The sequence below is a fragment of the Thermobia domestica genome, chromosome 12 (assembly GCF_964235325.1).
Source record: "Thermobia domestica chromosome 12, izTheDome1.hap1.1, whole genome shotgun sequence".
Taxonomy (NCBI): domain Eukaryota; kingdom Metazoa; phylum Arthropoda; class Insecta; order Zygentoma; family Lepismatidae; genus Thermobia; species Thermobia domestica.
This window is the reverse complement of record NC_137465.1, coordinates 127,003,009-127,020,432: the sequence shown is the minus strand read 5'-3', so window position 1 is coordinate 127,020,432 and position 17,424 is coordinate 127,003,009. Positions and strand designations below refer to the sequence as shown.

At 35.4% G+C, this 17,424-nt stretch overlaps 1 protein-coding gene across 2 annotated transcripts in view; it reads left to right on the top strand.

Moving 5' to 3' along the window:
- Positions 1–17,424, top strand: part of LOC145666633 (uncharacterized) — a 156,914-nt gene that overhangs the window by 37,208 nt on the left and 102,282 nt on the right. For both annotated transcript variants that reach the window (XM_081734073.1, XM_081734072.1), the window contains exons 4-5: positions 7,595–7,783; positions 12,839–12,918. In XM_081734073.1, coding sequence (XP_081590199.1) covers positions 7,595–7,783; positions 12,839–12,918 — 269 coding nt within the window. The remainder of the gene's footprint in view (positions 1–7,594; positions 7,784–12,838; positions 12,919–17,424) is intronic.

Below are 17,424 nucleotides of genomic sequence, written 5' to 3'. Positions count from 1 at the left end.
GGTGCTATGGATAGGAGCTACGGGGCTTTAAAATTTGAATATTCAAAAAATTATATCATGAAATTATGTACGTTTAAAGTAAATATCTTGAAAACCGTTAAAGCTATCGAAACTAAAGTTGCACAATATAATGAGAACAAATGCCCTTTCGAAAACCACAGTTTTCCATAGGTGAAGCAGTGTTGCCAGCATAAATATATTTTGTTTGAAATAGCACCATATATAAGTGTGCACAGATTTAAAATGCACTATTATCACTAAACGTAATAGTGAAGTGTAGTGGTACAGTGTTACACACTGTTGGAGCTATGTATGCTGAAAATGTACAATGGAGAAGTCTAATATATAGCAACAGATGGTAATAAAGGAAACTGGGTCTCATAGTATGAATTTAGTTCAAATGCATAACACCGATAGTGTAAGTTAGCAAAATGTCAGCAGTGTCACAAAATATTGATGTATTTGTAAAACAAAATTGAGTGGTGCCATTTTTACGTTAGCTCCGAAGCTATAAAAGACGGGACCTATAGTGTAAAGTGGGATCCGAACCATTATGAAAGGGAAAGATAACAATGAAATGTAAGGTAAAAAGTACAATAAAAACATGTCCGAGACGGGATTAAAACCCGCGATCTCTAATATGTCTGTTGTCTAGCCTTATGGACCACACTGCTATCCGGGCCGACTAAAAACGAAATGAAGTAGTAATAAAATAATTATATTTCCAATGTGAATATGGTAATAATACAGTGTACAAACATAGTCATATGGTATGTAGTAGAGGAAGTAAAAAAAATATGTCACTTAACACGAAAGACATAATCCAAGAAAGCACTCTTCCAAATATTGATAAGGTAATCTGGAGAACCAGTTTACAGAATTAGAAAACACATATTTCTTTCCTCGCGTGTATCATTTTGTTTCCGCGAGTTGTCTTATTCACCGGGGCTGCAGAAATATAATGCAAAACCCTCGCTTTTTTCTAATGCACTATCCTCTGTTGCCACTTATCAGACTTCTCCATTGTACATTTTCAGCACATGCAGTTTCAGCAGTGTGCAACACTGTACCACTACACCTCACTGTTATGTTTAGTGAATAGTGCATTTTAAATCTGTGCACACTTAGTGGGACCTTTCCGTGTCAGAATATCAAACAGGATCTGTATCTTCAGATTCTTCAGCATCTACTAGAGAGACAAATATGAAAGAAATAAAGTGTACGAGTGATCCAGAAGAACGCAATAGTTTTATCCTAAAAGATGAAATGTGGAAGTCCAAAATTATTTGTTCTCTTCAGCTTGTGTGCAAAAGAATGTCACTCAATTCATTCGACAACTTAAATTCGGTGTTCAAAATTATATTTGCCAATAGCCAAATTTCTAAAGCGCTTACTGTTGGATAGGACAAGATTTCATAGATTTTAGATTTATATATATATATATATATTTTTTTTTTACAAAAGTAAGATACTTGACCGAGTGAAAGCTTGCAAGTTTCTTATCTGCTTTGATGAAGCTTTAAATCAAGTTATTCAGAAGGGACAAATAGATGTACTTGCAAGGTTCTGAAACAAGTCGTTACACTTTACGTAACAGGTGTGTTACTGACGAAAAACTCCATAGAAGAACTAAACTAGTTTCTGAAAGGAATTTTCTTTTTGCTACTGACGAAATTTTTACAAATTTCCATGGATCCTCCAAACAATTTACCATCTCCAGACCACATTAAAACGGAAAGAAAGCTTGATAAAACTCGATACATGCGGCTTGCATGTTGTGCATGGTGTGATAAAACCGGATGTTTAATCGTTAAACTGGAAGATATATATTAACACTACTTATTTACTGACTTACCAGCTCGTCGAGAAAATTTGCTGAGATCACATGATACACAGAATTTCCTGTGAAGTTCTGCGGTGTCTGCTGGTTGGAAAATGCCACTTGTTTTCAGGGGTATTGTGAAAGCTGCCAAACACGACACCTGTAGAAATCCTGAAGAAGACAGCAAGCAAACTGTTCAGGGTGTCTATCGGTCACGAAAGTCACGAAAAAGTCACGAAATCAGAAAACGGACATGAAAGTCAAGAAGAGTCACGAAATTTAGTTTTTGGGTCACGAGTTTTTGTTATCTATACTAATATAAGTACAGGCTGGAAAATGTTGTTCAATAAAACATCAAAATTCACCACCAAAATTGTCTATGGTCGGCTTTAGACGCTACTAAATCGCTAACAAAGCATGCTTCTATTGCGTGCATGAAAATTCGGTCTGATTCATAACCAAATTCCCTCTTGAGAATGTTACGAAATTTTATGGTTTGGTAAAGAAAAGTCACGAAATTTCATTTTGGAATTTTAATAGACACCCTGCTGTTTAAAAAAATGCAAACTGGCTTTCTGCTAGATGGTAGGCATTGAATGTCAGCCCAACCTCCATAAGTTTCAGATCTAAGACTAGTGGCCCCGTTTGTCTTTGATGCTATAAGAAAACTTGCGAGATCTCGTGATCTATTAAGTGTTGATGTGACAAAAGTAGAAAATTAATTATGAACAATATTGGCATTGGATTTGCAGCCAGAGGTTTTCTCGAATAAATAGAAAAAGATGCCAGGAAACAACAGAAACTGGAATTTTTACATGACTGCCACTGCATCCTAATTCAATGATTACCAAACTTAAAGAGAGAAGTTTTAAAAATACAAATCATTTAAAGATCTGTTTTTCGTTAGATCCTCAAGTATTTCAGCATTCTTCCCATATAGATCAAAAGATGTTCTCTCTTCTTATAGACGAACTTTGTACGTCTAATGTCATAAATGTGCTTGGCTAAAACCTTTAGGAAAGAATACATCTTATTCTCCAGTCTAAACATAACGAAACTTCAAGAATTCTTCCAGAGTTGTAACGAATTGGGACTTGACGCTGGTTACAACAAGTTTCGTGTTGACACTAAAGAATATAAACACTTATGGAAAATAGTAAAAATTGGGCTGTCATTCTTGCATGGGAATGCAACGGTTGCTACCTCCAAGTTCGTCCTCCAATCACTAATCACCATTCCTCGTTTAAAGGAAACATCCCGAGAACCGAACTTGTGTCCACAGAGTAAAAACGGCTCATTTAACATCTGTGTGCACCCAGGAGGAATAGCATAGTTGATAAACAGAAAATAAATAAAACGAGACCCCAAAGTATCTCTCTCTAAGCAATGTACTCAGATTGGTCTGTGATGCATCGGGTTTAAACAAAGCTTCAAAACATAAAAAACAACAACAAAAAAGTTCTAATAACCTTTATGGGAAGATAAAAGGAAAATGCCCAAGGATTAACCTATAGTAAATCTTCATTCATATTAAAAGAAAAAAAAAAATGTTTCGGATCATTTATCTGGAAGTAATGAATCCAGCTCTTTATGGGAGAGAACCATTTATCGGGCATATCCCCCAAAATTGTCGGAAGAATACTAAAGAATCGCGATTTTAACTAAAGCAACAGATTAGTCTAATTTCGCCTCCTTCGTAAGGCGTCAATCGGGACTCGAATCCTTAGCCTCTCCTCCCTCTAAAGGAGTGGCGTGGCCCAAAACCAGTAAAAAAAAAAAAAAAGTTCAGCGACTTGATTCGCATCCCCCTTCACGCAACCCTCTTGCTGTGTGGTACAGTTTACAGAACAACAATCTCCGTGGCCTCCCAGACTCTCTTCTTCTTAAGAGAGTCGTGGTCTGAATATATGTCACAACTATATTTGATGCATCCTGGCGATATAGCCCTCTTGCTGCACCGTGTCACTCTCCAGCCGCCTCTTCGACCGAGAAAATAATAAGAATTCCAGAAAAAGATTCCGTCCCCTCTTGGATAGAACCCTAACCATCTACCTCTCTAGACGGCCGAGCTGGAATCCTCCCCCACCTATGATTCTCCTGCTTTTATATAGTAGTCACAGCCAACGGTCACCAGCCAGACGCTTGGTTTAAAATATTTTAAAATTAACGAAAAAATAAAAAAAATCAAGATTTGCGTTCGTTTCTGGCTCCCCCCTAAGTGAGCTGTTAAATAATAAAAAAAAAAAAGTCCTGTTTCGGAAAGGAGAACTGCTGTTAGTTAACAATTAAGCTACATAATACAAAATTATACTAAAGACAAGAATAAATATAGATTATATGTACTGTAATAATAATTTACTCGGCCGCGATTTCTTTCTAAATCTATATTAACTAAGAATACATAAGATATACAAGAATAATAAACAAAATAGTAATTACAAATATTAATAGCAGCTCCCTAAGAGGGGACTGCACGGTCTAAGAAGAGTTTTCTGTTAATAAATCACTGCTAACGGAAAATATACATGAAAAGGCTATTGTAGCACAAAGGCATATTCATAACCAAGTACAAGAGGCAGGAGGTATTGAATACTTACATATCACGAGAATTATGATATTTTACCTAAAAGGCTCCAGGGGACGCAACGAAGAGTACTTGTACTAGCAGAAGGAAGAAATAAGTGAACACAACAAAAGGAAAGCTGAGATGCACAACCGAGAAACTTCCAGCAATAGAGGATACTTGGGAAACGAGAAAGTAATCAATAGAAACTAGCCATTGAACGAGAGAGCTCCTTCGTGGCTAAGCGGTTTTCGTACGCGCCTTTGGCGTTTTTATTATTACATTTTTATTATTTATATAGGATTCAAAGTACGAATAACAAATGAAATTATGATTGTATTCAAAGTGAAAATAAACAAAAACCAATTAAATACGTTTTGTTGGACGCCACATCATTAGCTTAAAATTATATTGCCAAAGGGTTCGATTAAGTTGCATTGTACGCCACAATCTTGTATACAATTCTGTCTATTATTTGCTTCAGCAGTATTCCGATTTCTATTTTGATAATTTCTGTCACCTATGAATCTATTTTGAAATCCATTTCGGGTAAAATTAGATCTGTCATTCGCTTGATTCCGAAAAGCATTACGGTTGTTGTTCCATTTCCTTCTAAAATTAGGTTCGGTTCTACTACTGGTAAAATTAGATTCAACTCTATTTTCATTACCATTGAATCTATCATTATTTCTCGCATTACGAACACCTTCTTCTCTCACATTGATGTTTCGAATTGGTACATAATTAACTTGATTACGATTATGATTTGCTTGCTTTCGATTATTATTAGCCTGTAACGTAAATTGACTCTCAAAATTTTGGACTATCATAATAAGATGATTAAAATTAACACATTGCGCAGAAATAAGCATTTGTTGCAACTTAAAAGGTAACAAGATTCGTATTGAGGCTATTACTCTTGATCCGGTTGGTATGGATTAATTAATTTTAATTCGTTGTACACAGATATGACGAAATCAGTGAGATTTCGGTCTACTTTAGGATTAAAATGCCGATTCCGAACTAGGGCGTCCCTATTGGCCAACATGAAGTCATTCTCAAAGTTAGTAAGCAAGGCATTCTTAAAATCCAAATAATTATGTAAATTATTTTTGATTGCCTTGAACTACTCAGACCATGGGGGTAATAAAACATGAGGCAATATTTTTAGAAATTTAGATTGATCAACTCCCATTAAATCACATTCATCTTCGAATTTTTCCAAAGGAAGTACTGGCCGGAATGTTGTCTTTTTCCACTAAATTTCGTCAATGACCTGATCTCACTAAATCTAAAATGACTAATCTCACTAAATCTAAAATGAGTGTGCTTACAACGATTGGAGTTTACATGAATATTTCTATTACGGTGATGCGAACGATTTCTTCTCCCATCAAAATGCTAGCTTTGCTGTCATCCTTCATTGAATTTCCTTCGAAAGATTCCCCCACGTCCACTGCTACTTCAGGTTGATATGTTATTTGTTCAGTATTGACAACTGGAACCGGATCACGTTTGAAAATATTAAACTTTTCTTTAACGGTCTTTATCTCTTCTTGCAATTCCTTGATTTGACTACTGTGTTCGTTCACTATGGTTTCGACAACTTCTGCAGAATTTTGTACATCCGTAAATCGGTGCAGAATTTGCTCCATTTTAATATCGGTTTGTTCCAACTTACGATTTATTTGTTGATCTATTTGCTTAAACTTGGCATCCATATTTTGTTGTATTTGTTCTAGCTTGTTATCCATTTGATTCTGTTGCTGCGACATTTGTTCACCCATTTGTTCTATTTGGTGAGACATTTGCTCTAACTGAGTATCCGTTTTATGCTGTTGCTGTGTAAGTTGTTCAAACTTACCGTTCATTTGGCGAGACATTCGCTTTAACTGAGTATCCATTTTTTGCTGTTGTTGAGATATTTGCTGACCAAGCTGTCTTATAAGATCAGCTACGTTCGTTGAAGAATTCATAGCTGGTAACTATATTATCACCTTCTGCATTTGTATTTTCAATTCCAGGAACGCTCATTTTTAAGTTTCTATAGATTCGTTTTCCACTTGTTAGTAAAGTAAATTCCGTGTTGAAAGTTATATCGAGACAGCTTTACTTAACTTCAAACTAATCTCAAAAGTTCCCGTACTTTCGGCACCATTTAAAATATAACAAACGTGTACTAATTCTTAAAATATATCAACACGGTCAAATCACATTAACTCAGTCCAGACAACTTGTATCACTATTACCTTTTTATTATCAAGACTCCATTAATTATTTATTTTCTTTTTTCAGTGGTTATGACAACTATATATGCAGATTACCTCTACAAAACCAACGTATATCTTTAACGATTGAGATTACATCTTATTTCTTTCTATTTAGAATCAACAATAACATATAATTTCTTTTCTTCTTCTTCTTCTTCTACACGACAGATTGTGTATTTTTATGCACCGTTATCCCAAAACCAAAATATAAAAATGGGAGTAATCCAATGCACCAATGCAATGATACATGATATTGTTGTAAACACACTATAGGTCAGAGCAACATGTGAGGGTATTGTAAACTGGACGACACAAACTCAGATCTTCTGTACACCAACATTCTTGTTCGGGATCTTCAGTGCCGATGAAGTCTCCCTGGTTTCCTACCAAAGCACCTCCTCTGGGCTTTGGACCTTCGTGGCCTGATAGAAACACTCTTCAATCGAGACGAACTTCCGTGTGTGATAGTTTTGATCATCAATCGGACATACGTCATGCTGACTATCGGGGAAATTAATTTGCGTTCACAAAGGAGAAATGACAAGAAAGCGTGTGTGTATATATGGAATGCGGTAGAAGGAAATGCCTGCAGTTTATTGGTTTTCTTTATATCTGTTTGAAAATTGAATTCATAAATTCAACACATATGTCTATGTCTCGATGTCTAACATCTACTAGGTGTTTTAAAAGTATTGGTATATTGAATTCAACTCAGAAACGCAATATACTTCATGGATCCCCAGTTACCTGTACAATGTATCTATAATATTTTGCAAATTGACTCTGATTAAGTAGATTGTGTTCGAATGAAAATATCATTCTATGTAGCTAATTAAAGATCTTCTCTATTTAACACTTGCATTTCAATTTTCTATATTATGACAAATTAAGACATGTAATATTTTTATAATAAACCTTCATATATATTTTTTTGTGTAGGTAAAGATAAAACTGTTAGAAGTGTGGATAATGAACACAACGCTGCTGTTACTCGGATCATTCATAGCGATGATGAAGAACCAGCTATTGGCGGCTGGAAAAGAAAGTCTGTATCTGTTATAAAAAGTGACACTGAAGATGAAGATGAAGATCTATTTGAACTGAAAACGGATAGAGATGATGCTACAGGTATTGTTATCAATTACAAATTTTTGAGCCTCACATAACGTTAATATTGAGTCTGGGTGGATAATTGATACCTAATATCAGTACAAGGCTATTTGAGACTTGGATGTACAGTTTAACATGGATCTGAGTCATATTTCCATCAGGAATCAAACTAAAGTTTCCCGTACTATTAGCGGGAATTAACAATTTAGTTGGGAGGAAGCTCGGTATTACGAAAAAATTAGTAAACTGAAATGGAAGAAAACGTAAGAATTTCGAGATAATCCACAAACTCAAACATAGAGTGGCATATCGAATTAAGCACCCTTTGCACCAATGCTGAGCACTCTGCCATTGAGCCATCATATCGCTCAGTAATATACTAAAGAAATAAGTATTATTAGCAAAGGTATAATATGACTACCATTGCGTAATATTGATACAACAACGACATATTTTGTATTTCAAATGTTCTAATAGAAATTTAACATATAATACGAGATTTCTTGGTTTTTCAGGTATGCGGTAGGGTTAGATGTTTCACGTACGTATAATCTATAACTTCTTAAGCGTTTAGTGTTTGTCTAATATCAAAAAAATCATGAGAGCAGATAACAATATGCTTAAGCAATTATGCAGTAATTAGGCAGCTTCGTGCGAACGGAAAAGGAAGCGATAGTATCGATTTTCATCTTACTTTATTACTCCTCATTGAATCGTTAATGGGCAATATAATTCGTTTGGAACAAGGTACACTAAATGACATACGAATCAGTTACCGACCTATAAAATGTGGAATTATGTTATTCCTCGTTAGAAACTTTAAAATTAGTTGACTGTACAATTTATATAAATGAGAAATTACTCTTTGACCAGAACTGTAATTTGAGAAGTCAGAAAGCTTAATTATCAAGATTTGCTGTATTAATGTATTGCTGCACTAGTTCAGTACTAGAATATCTTTAAAAGCCTTATTCAAGAAAACGTTCGGGTATTTTAGTTTACCTGTGTAATTCTAGATATATGAGAAATTGAGTTTGAATATGTTATGCATTTGATTTAAATTTGTCTTAGTAGTATTGGACTTAAAGTAAAATAGTACGATAAATACGTTGGTAGATGCATTGGACGGCATGTGGCGAAGTTTGAAGTGAATCAGATTGTGGTTTGCATGAGGCCAGGTGGTCGTACTTTTCAATTATCAGGCGTTTGAAATATTCAGATGTCACAGTGGCCCAATGTTGGAATCAGTGCATATGTGAGGACACTCACACTCGTCATGAAGGTTTCGTTCGACTACAACAGACCACACCAAGAAAGGATCTCCCTGGTTTGCACCGAGCATTAAACAGCATAATGATGTTTGCGCCTGTTATTCGGGTACAGCATAGGGCTCTACGATACGCTGTAGCTTGACTGGAATCGGCCTGAGTACGAGTTCACCGTCCGATAAGTAGGCTGACGTCAGGTGCATTCCAGATGGTGTCTACCCAGGAGGAATTAAGTGATGACAATTATCGCTGTATTACGTTAAGCGAAGGGAATCTTGCTTGTGCGTCACCATTGATGACTATCATGTGCAAGCATGGCAGCATCTATGGGAGAGGACATATGCTGTCAGTGTGGTAGAGATAGATAGAAGTATTATCTTTGGTATCCTCATAGAGGGAAACCATAGGGTATGGCCTTATGTTACCTTTGGTAGTCGTTCCAATACTGACATCCTCTGTCCGTGTTATCCTCCTGCGACAACATCCTGGGAAAGAATTTTCAACAGGATAACGTTTGTCCATACGCAGTACAAGTCTATGCACTATTTACGTGATGTGACATCTTCGTAGCAACATGACCCGCTGATCTATCCCCTATAAAACATGTGGGTTTTGCTAGGATGGTAACTCTAACTCAGTTCCATCTGTGAAAGATTTTACGGGCCAGTAACAACAGTTGTTGACCAGCTTGTCTCAGGAGATGATAAAATGCCCTTCGGAAACGAATCAGTGCATGTTTCCACGTCGGAGCGGGTGCTACACCGTTGACATGAAACCAACAGTATGCCAACTCCATTACTGGTTTTCCCGTTTCCTCCCACTTTCTTCATTCCACCATTTCATTCATTACTCATCATCACCGTCTCCTTTAGCCTGACCGGCATAATCGTGGGACGTAAAACTCAAAGATTTCATTTCATTTCATTTCCATTACTGGTTTGATCTATACTGCGTACAATCATTGCATTGTAGTTATATGATATTTCATATATACCTCTGTTTCAGATAAAATTTCTAATGCTTATAAATTGCACTTTTGGAGATAAAAGAAATGATACAAAAAATGATATAGGAAAGGACCTTTTACCTTTAAATAGCAAGGTATGTAATATTTTACATCATTGAAGAGATCATGAAAAAAAAAAAAAGTTTTGTATGTAGGACACCGTTTGCGAAATGGCCACTTCCAAAATTCAAAGTTCAATTGTGGCCATTCGTAAACAGTGCCCCATACAAAAACAATTTTCCTACAAAAGTTGTTTGTTTTTTTCAAGATCTTTTTCAATTATGTAAAACATTATATATATATATCTTGCCATTTAAAATTGTCAGGTGACCCTCCAGGGGTCCCAGTGGGCAAGCAGAATCCATCATTCGACGTGCCCTCTGACATTTTCCAATTTCATTTTTTAGACTTCCAAACTATGCTATTCATAAGTGTCAGAAGTTTTGTAGAATAGCTGTGTCCGTTCGTCCGTCTGTCTGTTGACAGATATCAGGGCGAAAACGGTAAGAAATATCGAAAAGCAGTTTTCCGTAGTCGATTCAGCCTCAAGAGTAGGTTTGTTGTTATCTGTTGACCCTCTGTACAAACCAAAAGAGGTTCAAATTAATTATTTCTGGTTTCAACCTTTATCGCCCCAGAAAGAAAACGGTAACAGATAGCGAGAATTTTTTCCCCTCAAACGATTCAGCATCTTAAGACAACATATGACTATCCACAGCACTATCAAAACCGGCAGTGGTTCAGATTTATTAGTATTCCAGTTTCAATACTCATTTTCAAAGAGCAAAAGCGGTAAATAATTTTTAGAAGCGGTTTTTTTGCAATCGATTCAACGTCCTGAAAGTAGGTTCCACCTCTTTTATTAATCCTCTATTTATACTAAAAATGGTAGAAACCAAGCATTTCCGATTTCAACGCTCATCGCTGTAGATCAGAAACGGTAATAAACAGTGAGAAGTTTTTTTTTCCTCAATCGATTCAGCGTCTTAAGAGGACATATCATCATAAAAACCCGCAATACTCTACGAAAACCGGAAATGGTTGAAAATTTACTAGTACTTATGGTTTCACTATTGATTTTTATAGAGCAAAAACGGTAAGAGATACGGAGAAGTGCTTTTTTATGGGATCGTTTCAGCGTCCCAAGAATAGGTCCCATTTCCTCTGTTAACCCTCTATTCAAGCCAAAAGTGGTAGAAAACCACCGTTTTCGGTTTTGACCTTGACCGCAATATAACAAAAACGGTAACAGAAAGCGACAAGCGGGTTTTTGCAGTCGGTTCAGCGTCTCAAGAGAACATACCATCACCACCGGCAGTATTTTACTAAAATCGAAAGTGATTGAAACATTACTAGTGCTTCCGGTTAAATACTGATTTTCATAGACCAAAAACGGTAAGAGTTATCGAAAAACAGTTTTGACACAGATCAACCGTCCCAAGAATGAATTTTGTCTTGACTTTTATATATGTGTGAAAACCGGAAACTGAAAATCTACGATTTTTCAGTTACAACACTAATTGGATAATAGATAAAATGGAAACAGCGACAATTAGGTTTTTGATATAGATTCAGTACCAAGAATACGTTTTACCCCTGATTTTATTCCTTTTTTGCGACCGGAAGTGATATACATTAATTAGAACTTTGGTTTTAATGTTAATCGCTATAGAGCCAAAACAGTAAGAGATAATGATTGATGGCTTCAGGGTCCGAAAAACATGTTCTATCTTTGATCCTATTCCTCTGTTGTAACCAGTAGTTTCAACAGAGGAATAGGATCAAAGATGTTGATGTACAGATCAGTACATCCACTGTACAGATGTTGTACTACTTCAAATTTGAGAATTGAATTCGCATAATTTGGAAGTCTACCGTAGTTTCATATTGTAAAATGAAACCACTCGTTTTATAAGAAGATTTTACTCTTGCTATCCATATCTATATCTATGTAATATATCGAGTGTTTTAAAAATGGCGCCCACAGACTACAGAGCATTTTTTTACAAGTCAAAATGAAGCGAAAAATATATATAATTGTATACCTTTTGGGCCCTCGTCTGGAGACACGAATCGTACTATGTGACAGTGTCACCAGACAAAGAACCATAGAGTAGATCTACTAATCCATCAAATAGTTACATCAATTCTTTTCAAATGGCATTTTAAATCGGTAAGCGTTGACACTAGCAGTATCTATTAGCGTAACAATCGATGTAACTGCTTGATGAATTCGTAGAGCATTGCTAATGGTTCCAAGTTAAATCTACGACGTTGCCACATAGTGAAATTTTTGATTTCCCATAGCGGCTGAAGGAGGTCTCGGAGGATATATCATTATATAGCAATTTCGCTTTATTTTGACCTGTAGAATAGCCCTCTGTTGTCCATGGGCGCCATTTTTAGAATATCTTATATATGTCGTATACCCGGTGGAAGAATTTCAACTCAGAAAACGGAAATTTTGGGTTATCATCGCTCAAAAGAGAATAGAGAGAGAGAGAGAGAGAGAAGCGTACGTGGTGGTGTTTTCGCCTAAACGTAACTAAACAAATTAACCCCTAGATAGCAGAAATACCAGGGAGCAATTTTGATACAATAACAAGCTTTAAAAGTCAATATTCCCACAAATGTGTATTTTTGACTTGTAACAGTCTTCCATCGGGTGTACGATATATTGGTATTGAACTACATCAACGATATAATAATACATTTCAGGCATAATATTTGCAGTGAATGCATAAAATATAAATATGATTATTAATTTAGCTTCCGTATTCATGATGTTTGTTACTTCAGATTGCACCAAGGATGATGAAACAGCAGAAGAACCAACTATCGCAGATACTTTGGATCTCTTTGCGGATGACGATAATGAGGTAATAGATTATTTAAATTTCTACTGTCGTTGACGGAGATGTGAATTACAAGTAGTGTGTGCGTCAGTTAGGACCTTGTTATTCCTAGAAGCATATTTGTCACTGTTAGAAGGCAAATGTACAGCGGGAATAGTCCGTATCAATTCAGGCAGGAGGTTACCTTAATGGTCTCAGATGTTATTGAATTTAACAGATGTTAAACTTTTGAACAAAGAAAAACATCCTGGCCCGAGGTACAGAGTATCATTTCTCACGTGCGATTTTCGGCACGGCAAAACATTAAAATGCTCTATTTCTGGAATGAGTCAAGATATTTTGTTGTATTTCATTTTATTTGAAAAGTAAACATTTACTGATACAATTGATATCCTCTTTTTGGTCGTATGTGTCCTAGTTATTTCTTCCCCCCCCCCCCCCCCAAAAAAAAATTTTTTTTTGAAAAAATAAAAAAAAAATACATTTTATCATAAATACCAATTAAATTTTCTTCCCTGAAAAGGAGAACTTCCACTTTCGAACTTAACAGGTTTTATAAGTAATGTTCGTGCTTTAATTTCCGTGTCTAATGTCTTCATTGTATTATTTTTATTTTTATCTATTTATTTGTTTTGTCTCAGAAACACAAACGATAAATTAAACAAAGATGGAATTGGTAAAGTGTTTTTATTCTTCGGATTTTCTTTACCTAGAAACTTCCAAATCTTGGGAGGTGTTCTGGAACAATGTGGAACTATCGAGATTATTCCAGAAGTTAACAGAACCTTCTAGAATATTCTAAAACATTCTGGAACCATTCAAATAATTCTGTGTGTTTGGTCTAGCATATAAAAGAAAGACATGAATTGGTAGTTCAGTTATAAGTAGGCAAAGAAAGAGCAGTTTACCACATTTGTGATCTAATAGTACTTGTAAGGTTATGTAAACTGATTGATTGAGTTGTTGAGTGTTTTATGGAAAATAGTAAGTTTGGAATTCTTCTGATTGGGGCCACAGAAGAGTGAAGTGTGCTGCAAAAAGGCAGACTTCCTTCAAAGTTGGGAATAAGAGTGCTCATTTCAATACTCTATTTCAAAGTCAAGATATTTCCAGTGATGACTTTTTGTATTTTAAATGCTTTGACGGAATATAAACAATGACACTAACTTAATAAGAAGAAGTGAATGATGAAGATTTGTATCTGCAGAAGAATAATTACATTCCCTGAATTAGTCAGCTGTAGGTGTTGGTGGCATCGACAAAGCACAGAGAAATTACTATATCTGTGGTGAGTACACCAAATCAAAGTGATGAAACTCTTCAAAATAGAAATTCCACCTTCAGAAAAAAATGAACCAAAAGAGGCTTGTGTAACTTGTCGGGAATTTATATGAAACGTCAATTCAGCCGTTGAATGTATGACTCCTACAATTAAAAGATACAAGTTCTAACAATTATCCCAGTGTCCCTTTCAAAGACACAAAATTTGCACATTCCATCTGCAACAAAATACATGGTTGACAAGACAAGAAATGAATGATCTGCCAAATAGGTGTTCAGAAAGCCGAATCCCTATTATGGTCATCGTGTGAATGAAGCACATGTTAAAATTGCATAGTAATCGTTTCTGGAAGATAAATGGAATTGTTCTCGCCAGAGCGTCAACAAAAAAGAGACTCTCACTGTTATCAGTTGCAGGAGAAAAAGTATTGAAAGTGAAAAGATAAATGACCCGCAGTATTAAAGAAGCTTACACCATATGTAAGAAGGAACATTCATAGTCAGTTGCATCAACCGGGTTCAAATATTTTATCATGGATCATTTTATGGTTAAGTAAAAAATTTGTTGCTCCAAGCGGATTCATCGCTGAGCCTAGTTCAACTAACTATTGAACCCGATTATATTTAATCAGCCGATGATGGGAGCTCAGAACAAGTGATCTTAAGTTGAAAAACTGTCTGACGAGGCTATGTTATGACCTTGCAAGATGTATATGTTTAGAAGAGATTATTCATTCGCAGAGAATAATAAAAAATCGCCGGCAATCCTCTTGAAATAATTTCAGGAAAATATTAGACAGTGGTTTAGAAGTCATTCGCAAAAGCAAAGAACAGTTATGTTATCCTGTAGGAGAAGACAAGTGTGTTTCAGCCTTTTAAGTAGTTTGTAGTTTTGAAATAGCATGCTATAGTAAAATATTTAGTTTACTAATTACAATGATGTTTAATTCTAAGGAACATTTCAGCTAGTGTTATAGCAGGTGTCGATCGATCCTTTGTAGGATTGGTCACAAAAGTAGAAGGTGTATTGACAGTCTGGCAGACGATTATATCAAATTCTTAAGAACACAGCTATCAACGTTTTTTGAGATTCATGATTTCCTGGTGTACTAGGTGCAATAGATTGTATTTAGCATTTTCCATGAACGCACAAACAGTGAGTAATGCAAAGCTGCATATAAGAAATATTTTTGCTCGATGGCTGGCTTTGTTTCTGACCATCATATTCCGAAATTCATCTTAGTATGCTCGAAACAGATGATATTCAGACGCTTTTCTTTTGGGTGATAGTACCTAATTTCAGCACAAGATTCACGATTTTAGTCTTCTGCCTATTATTTATAATGGAGATGCAATTTTCCGATTGTCTATTGTTGTCCATATTTTTCTGTTTAAGAATAACAAAAAGTATAGTGAATCACTACATATATAAAAGAGAAAATTACTGTAGTCATTTTAATTGTTAATGAAAGTGCGTATGTTCCTCAAACTTATTACACTAACTCTGTCCCCTGAAGCCCAAATTATGCGCCTGGTATAGTGTCTTCGTATCTTTCTCTGAAGTGTAATTATAATAATTTTTAACCAATTTTTACTTGGTGATGCTGTAAACTCCCTTTGCATTTTAAGTGCAAACTAATGAATTAAAATTTTTAACGCAGTTTCTTTGTTCACAGATGATAAACATGTTTTCCAAATACGATAGCATATTTAAACATTACTCTTTTTTTATGGAGTAACATATTTTACCAATAAATTTTCAAAACAGCCCGCTATTCTCAAGCTGTGCTTATTCCCGTTCCAATTAGGGCGAAGCCGGTTGGCCCGCATCAGCAGCATGTGTGCGTCCGTAAGAAGTAAGCGCGTTAGCAAAGGTGGGTATTCGCATTAACGAGAATTTATTTAAACGATTGTTCATGTGTAAACATGCATCAATCTGTGCTTTATTGAATAATTATTTGATTTATTTACATGCTTATATTTACAATTAGTTTCTGATATATTAAATACTGGTGAAGAATGGAATAAAATTAGGTGTCACATTTACCCGCATGCCAAAAAGACACTACGCTAGTTTCCAACATTTTTATCTTTTAAGAACTACCGTGTTCAGTGTTCTGCCGACTCAACTTGTGGCAATACACCTCGAAATGTTGCTATGATGCGTGCTTCTCGCACGAGCAGTTTTCTAAGTAAATATTCGGATATGCACCTTTGCCAATACACCTACTTCTACTGACGTATTCTTGCGCGAATCAAGCTTAGCCCTGCCGTGAATTATAATAGATGTAATAGATGTAATGCCCTATAGACGCATCATCAATCTATCGCGTAAGCATTTCGTATTCGCCCTGACCTGACACGGAACAGATGCAGTGCTAGCTGACTGACCACCTAGACAAGTTGTTGCGTTTCCCTTCCAGTAATCTTTTAATGGTATATAATTTTCCAGATATATTATTTATAGCCCCCATAGTAGAACATGCTACACTACATGCCTGTGGACTAATAATCTGCTACTGAACTGTGTATTTTTTATATTATTATTATTATTATTATTATTATTATTATTATTATTTATTTTTTTTATTTATTTATTTTTTTTTTTTTACATATACAATTCATAACTAAATAAACAACCTGCTTGAGCACAAACATTACTATTAATTAGTATTGGCAACGAACAACGTACTTTTTAGTGCCATACAAGTTCAATTTTCTCGAAAACTACTCATGAGCATTTAATCTCAAGTACCTCTCACTTTGTCCAGCTCCAGGTGGTCTATCGATTGATATATCTCTCATCTTTGGACAATGTTATACACTGTGTAGTAAAGTAAAAAGTAAATTTTAAGAATTGATCATAATTTTCGCTATGTATCATTAACACTATAGAGTATTGTCATCTTGTTAAAGTATTAATAAAAAATTGATGATGATATATTTCACTATCAGTTTTTAATCTTAATAGGTGGCTTAGTACTAACTAACTCTATTTAGTACTAACTAATTCTATTTAGTACTAACTCTATTTAGTACTAACTAACTCTATGGCCTATGAAACCCCAAGGTTCAGTGCCGCGTTTACAAAAGCTCTCCACTGACTTCTATCCTTAACCAACTGGATCCAGTTTTTACTTTCTATTCCTATTTCTGCGAGATCCATCTTAATATTGTCCTCCCATCTGCGCCTAGGTCTTCCTAATGGTCGTTTTCCTATTGGCCTTCCAGTTAAGGCTTTGAAAGCAT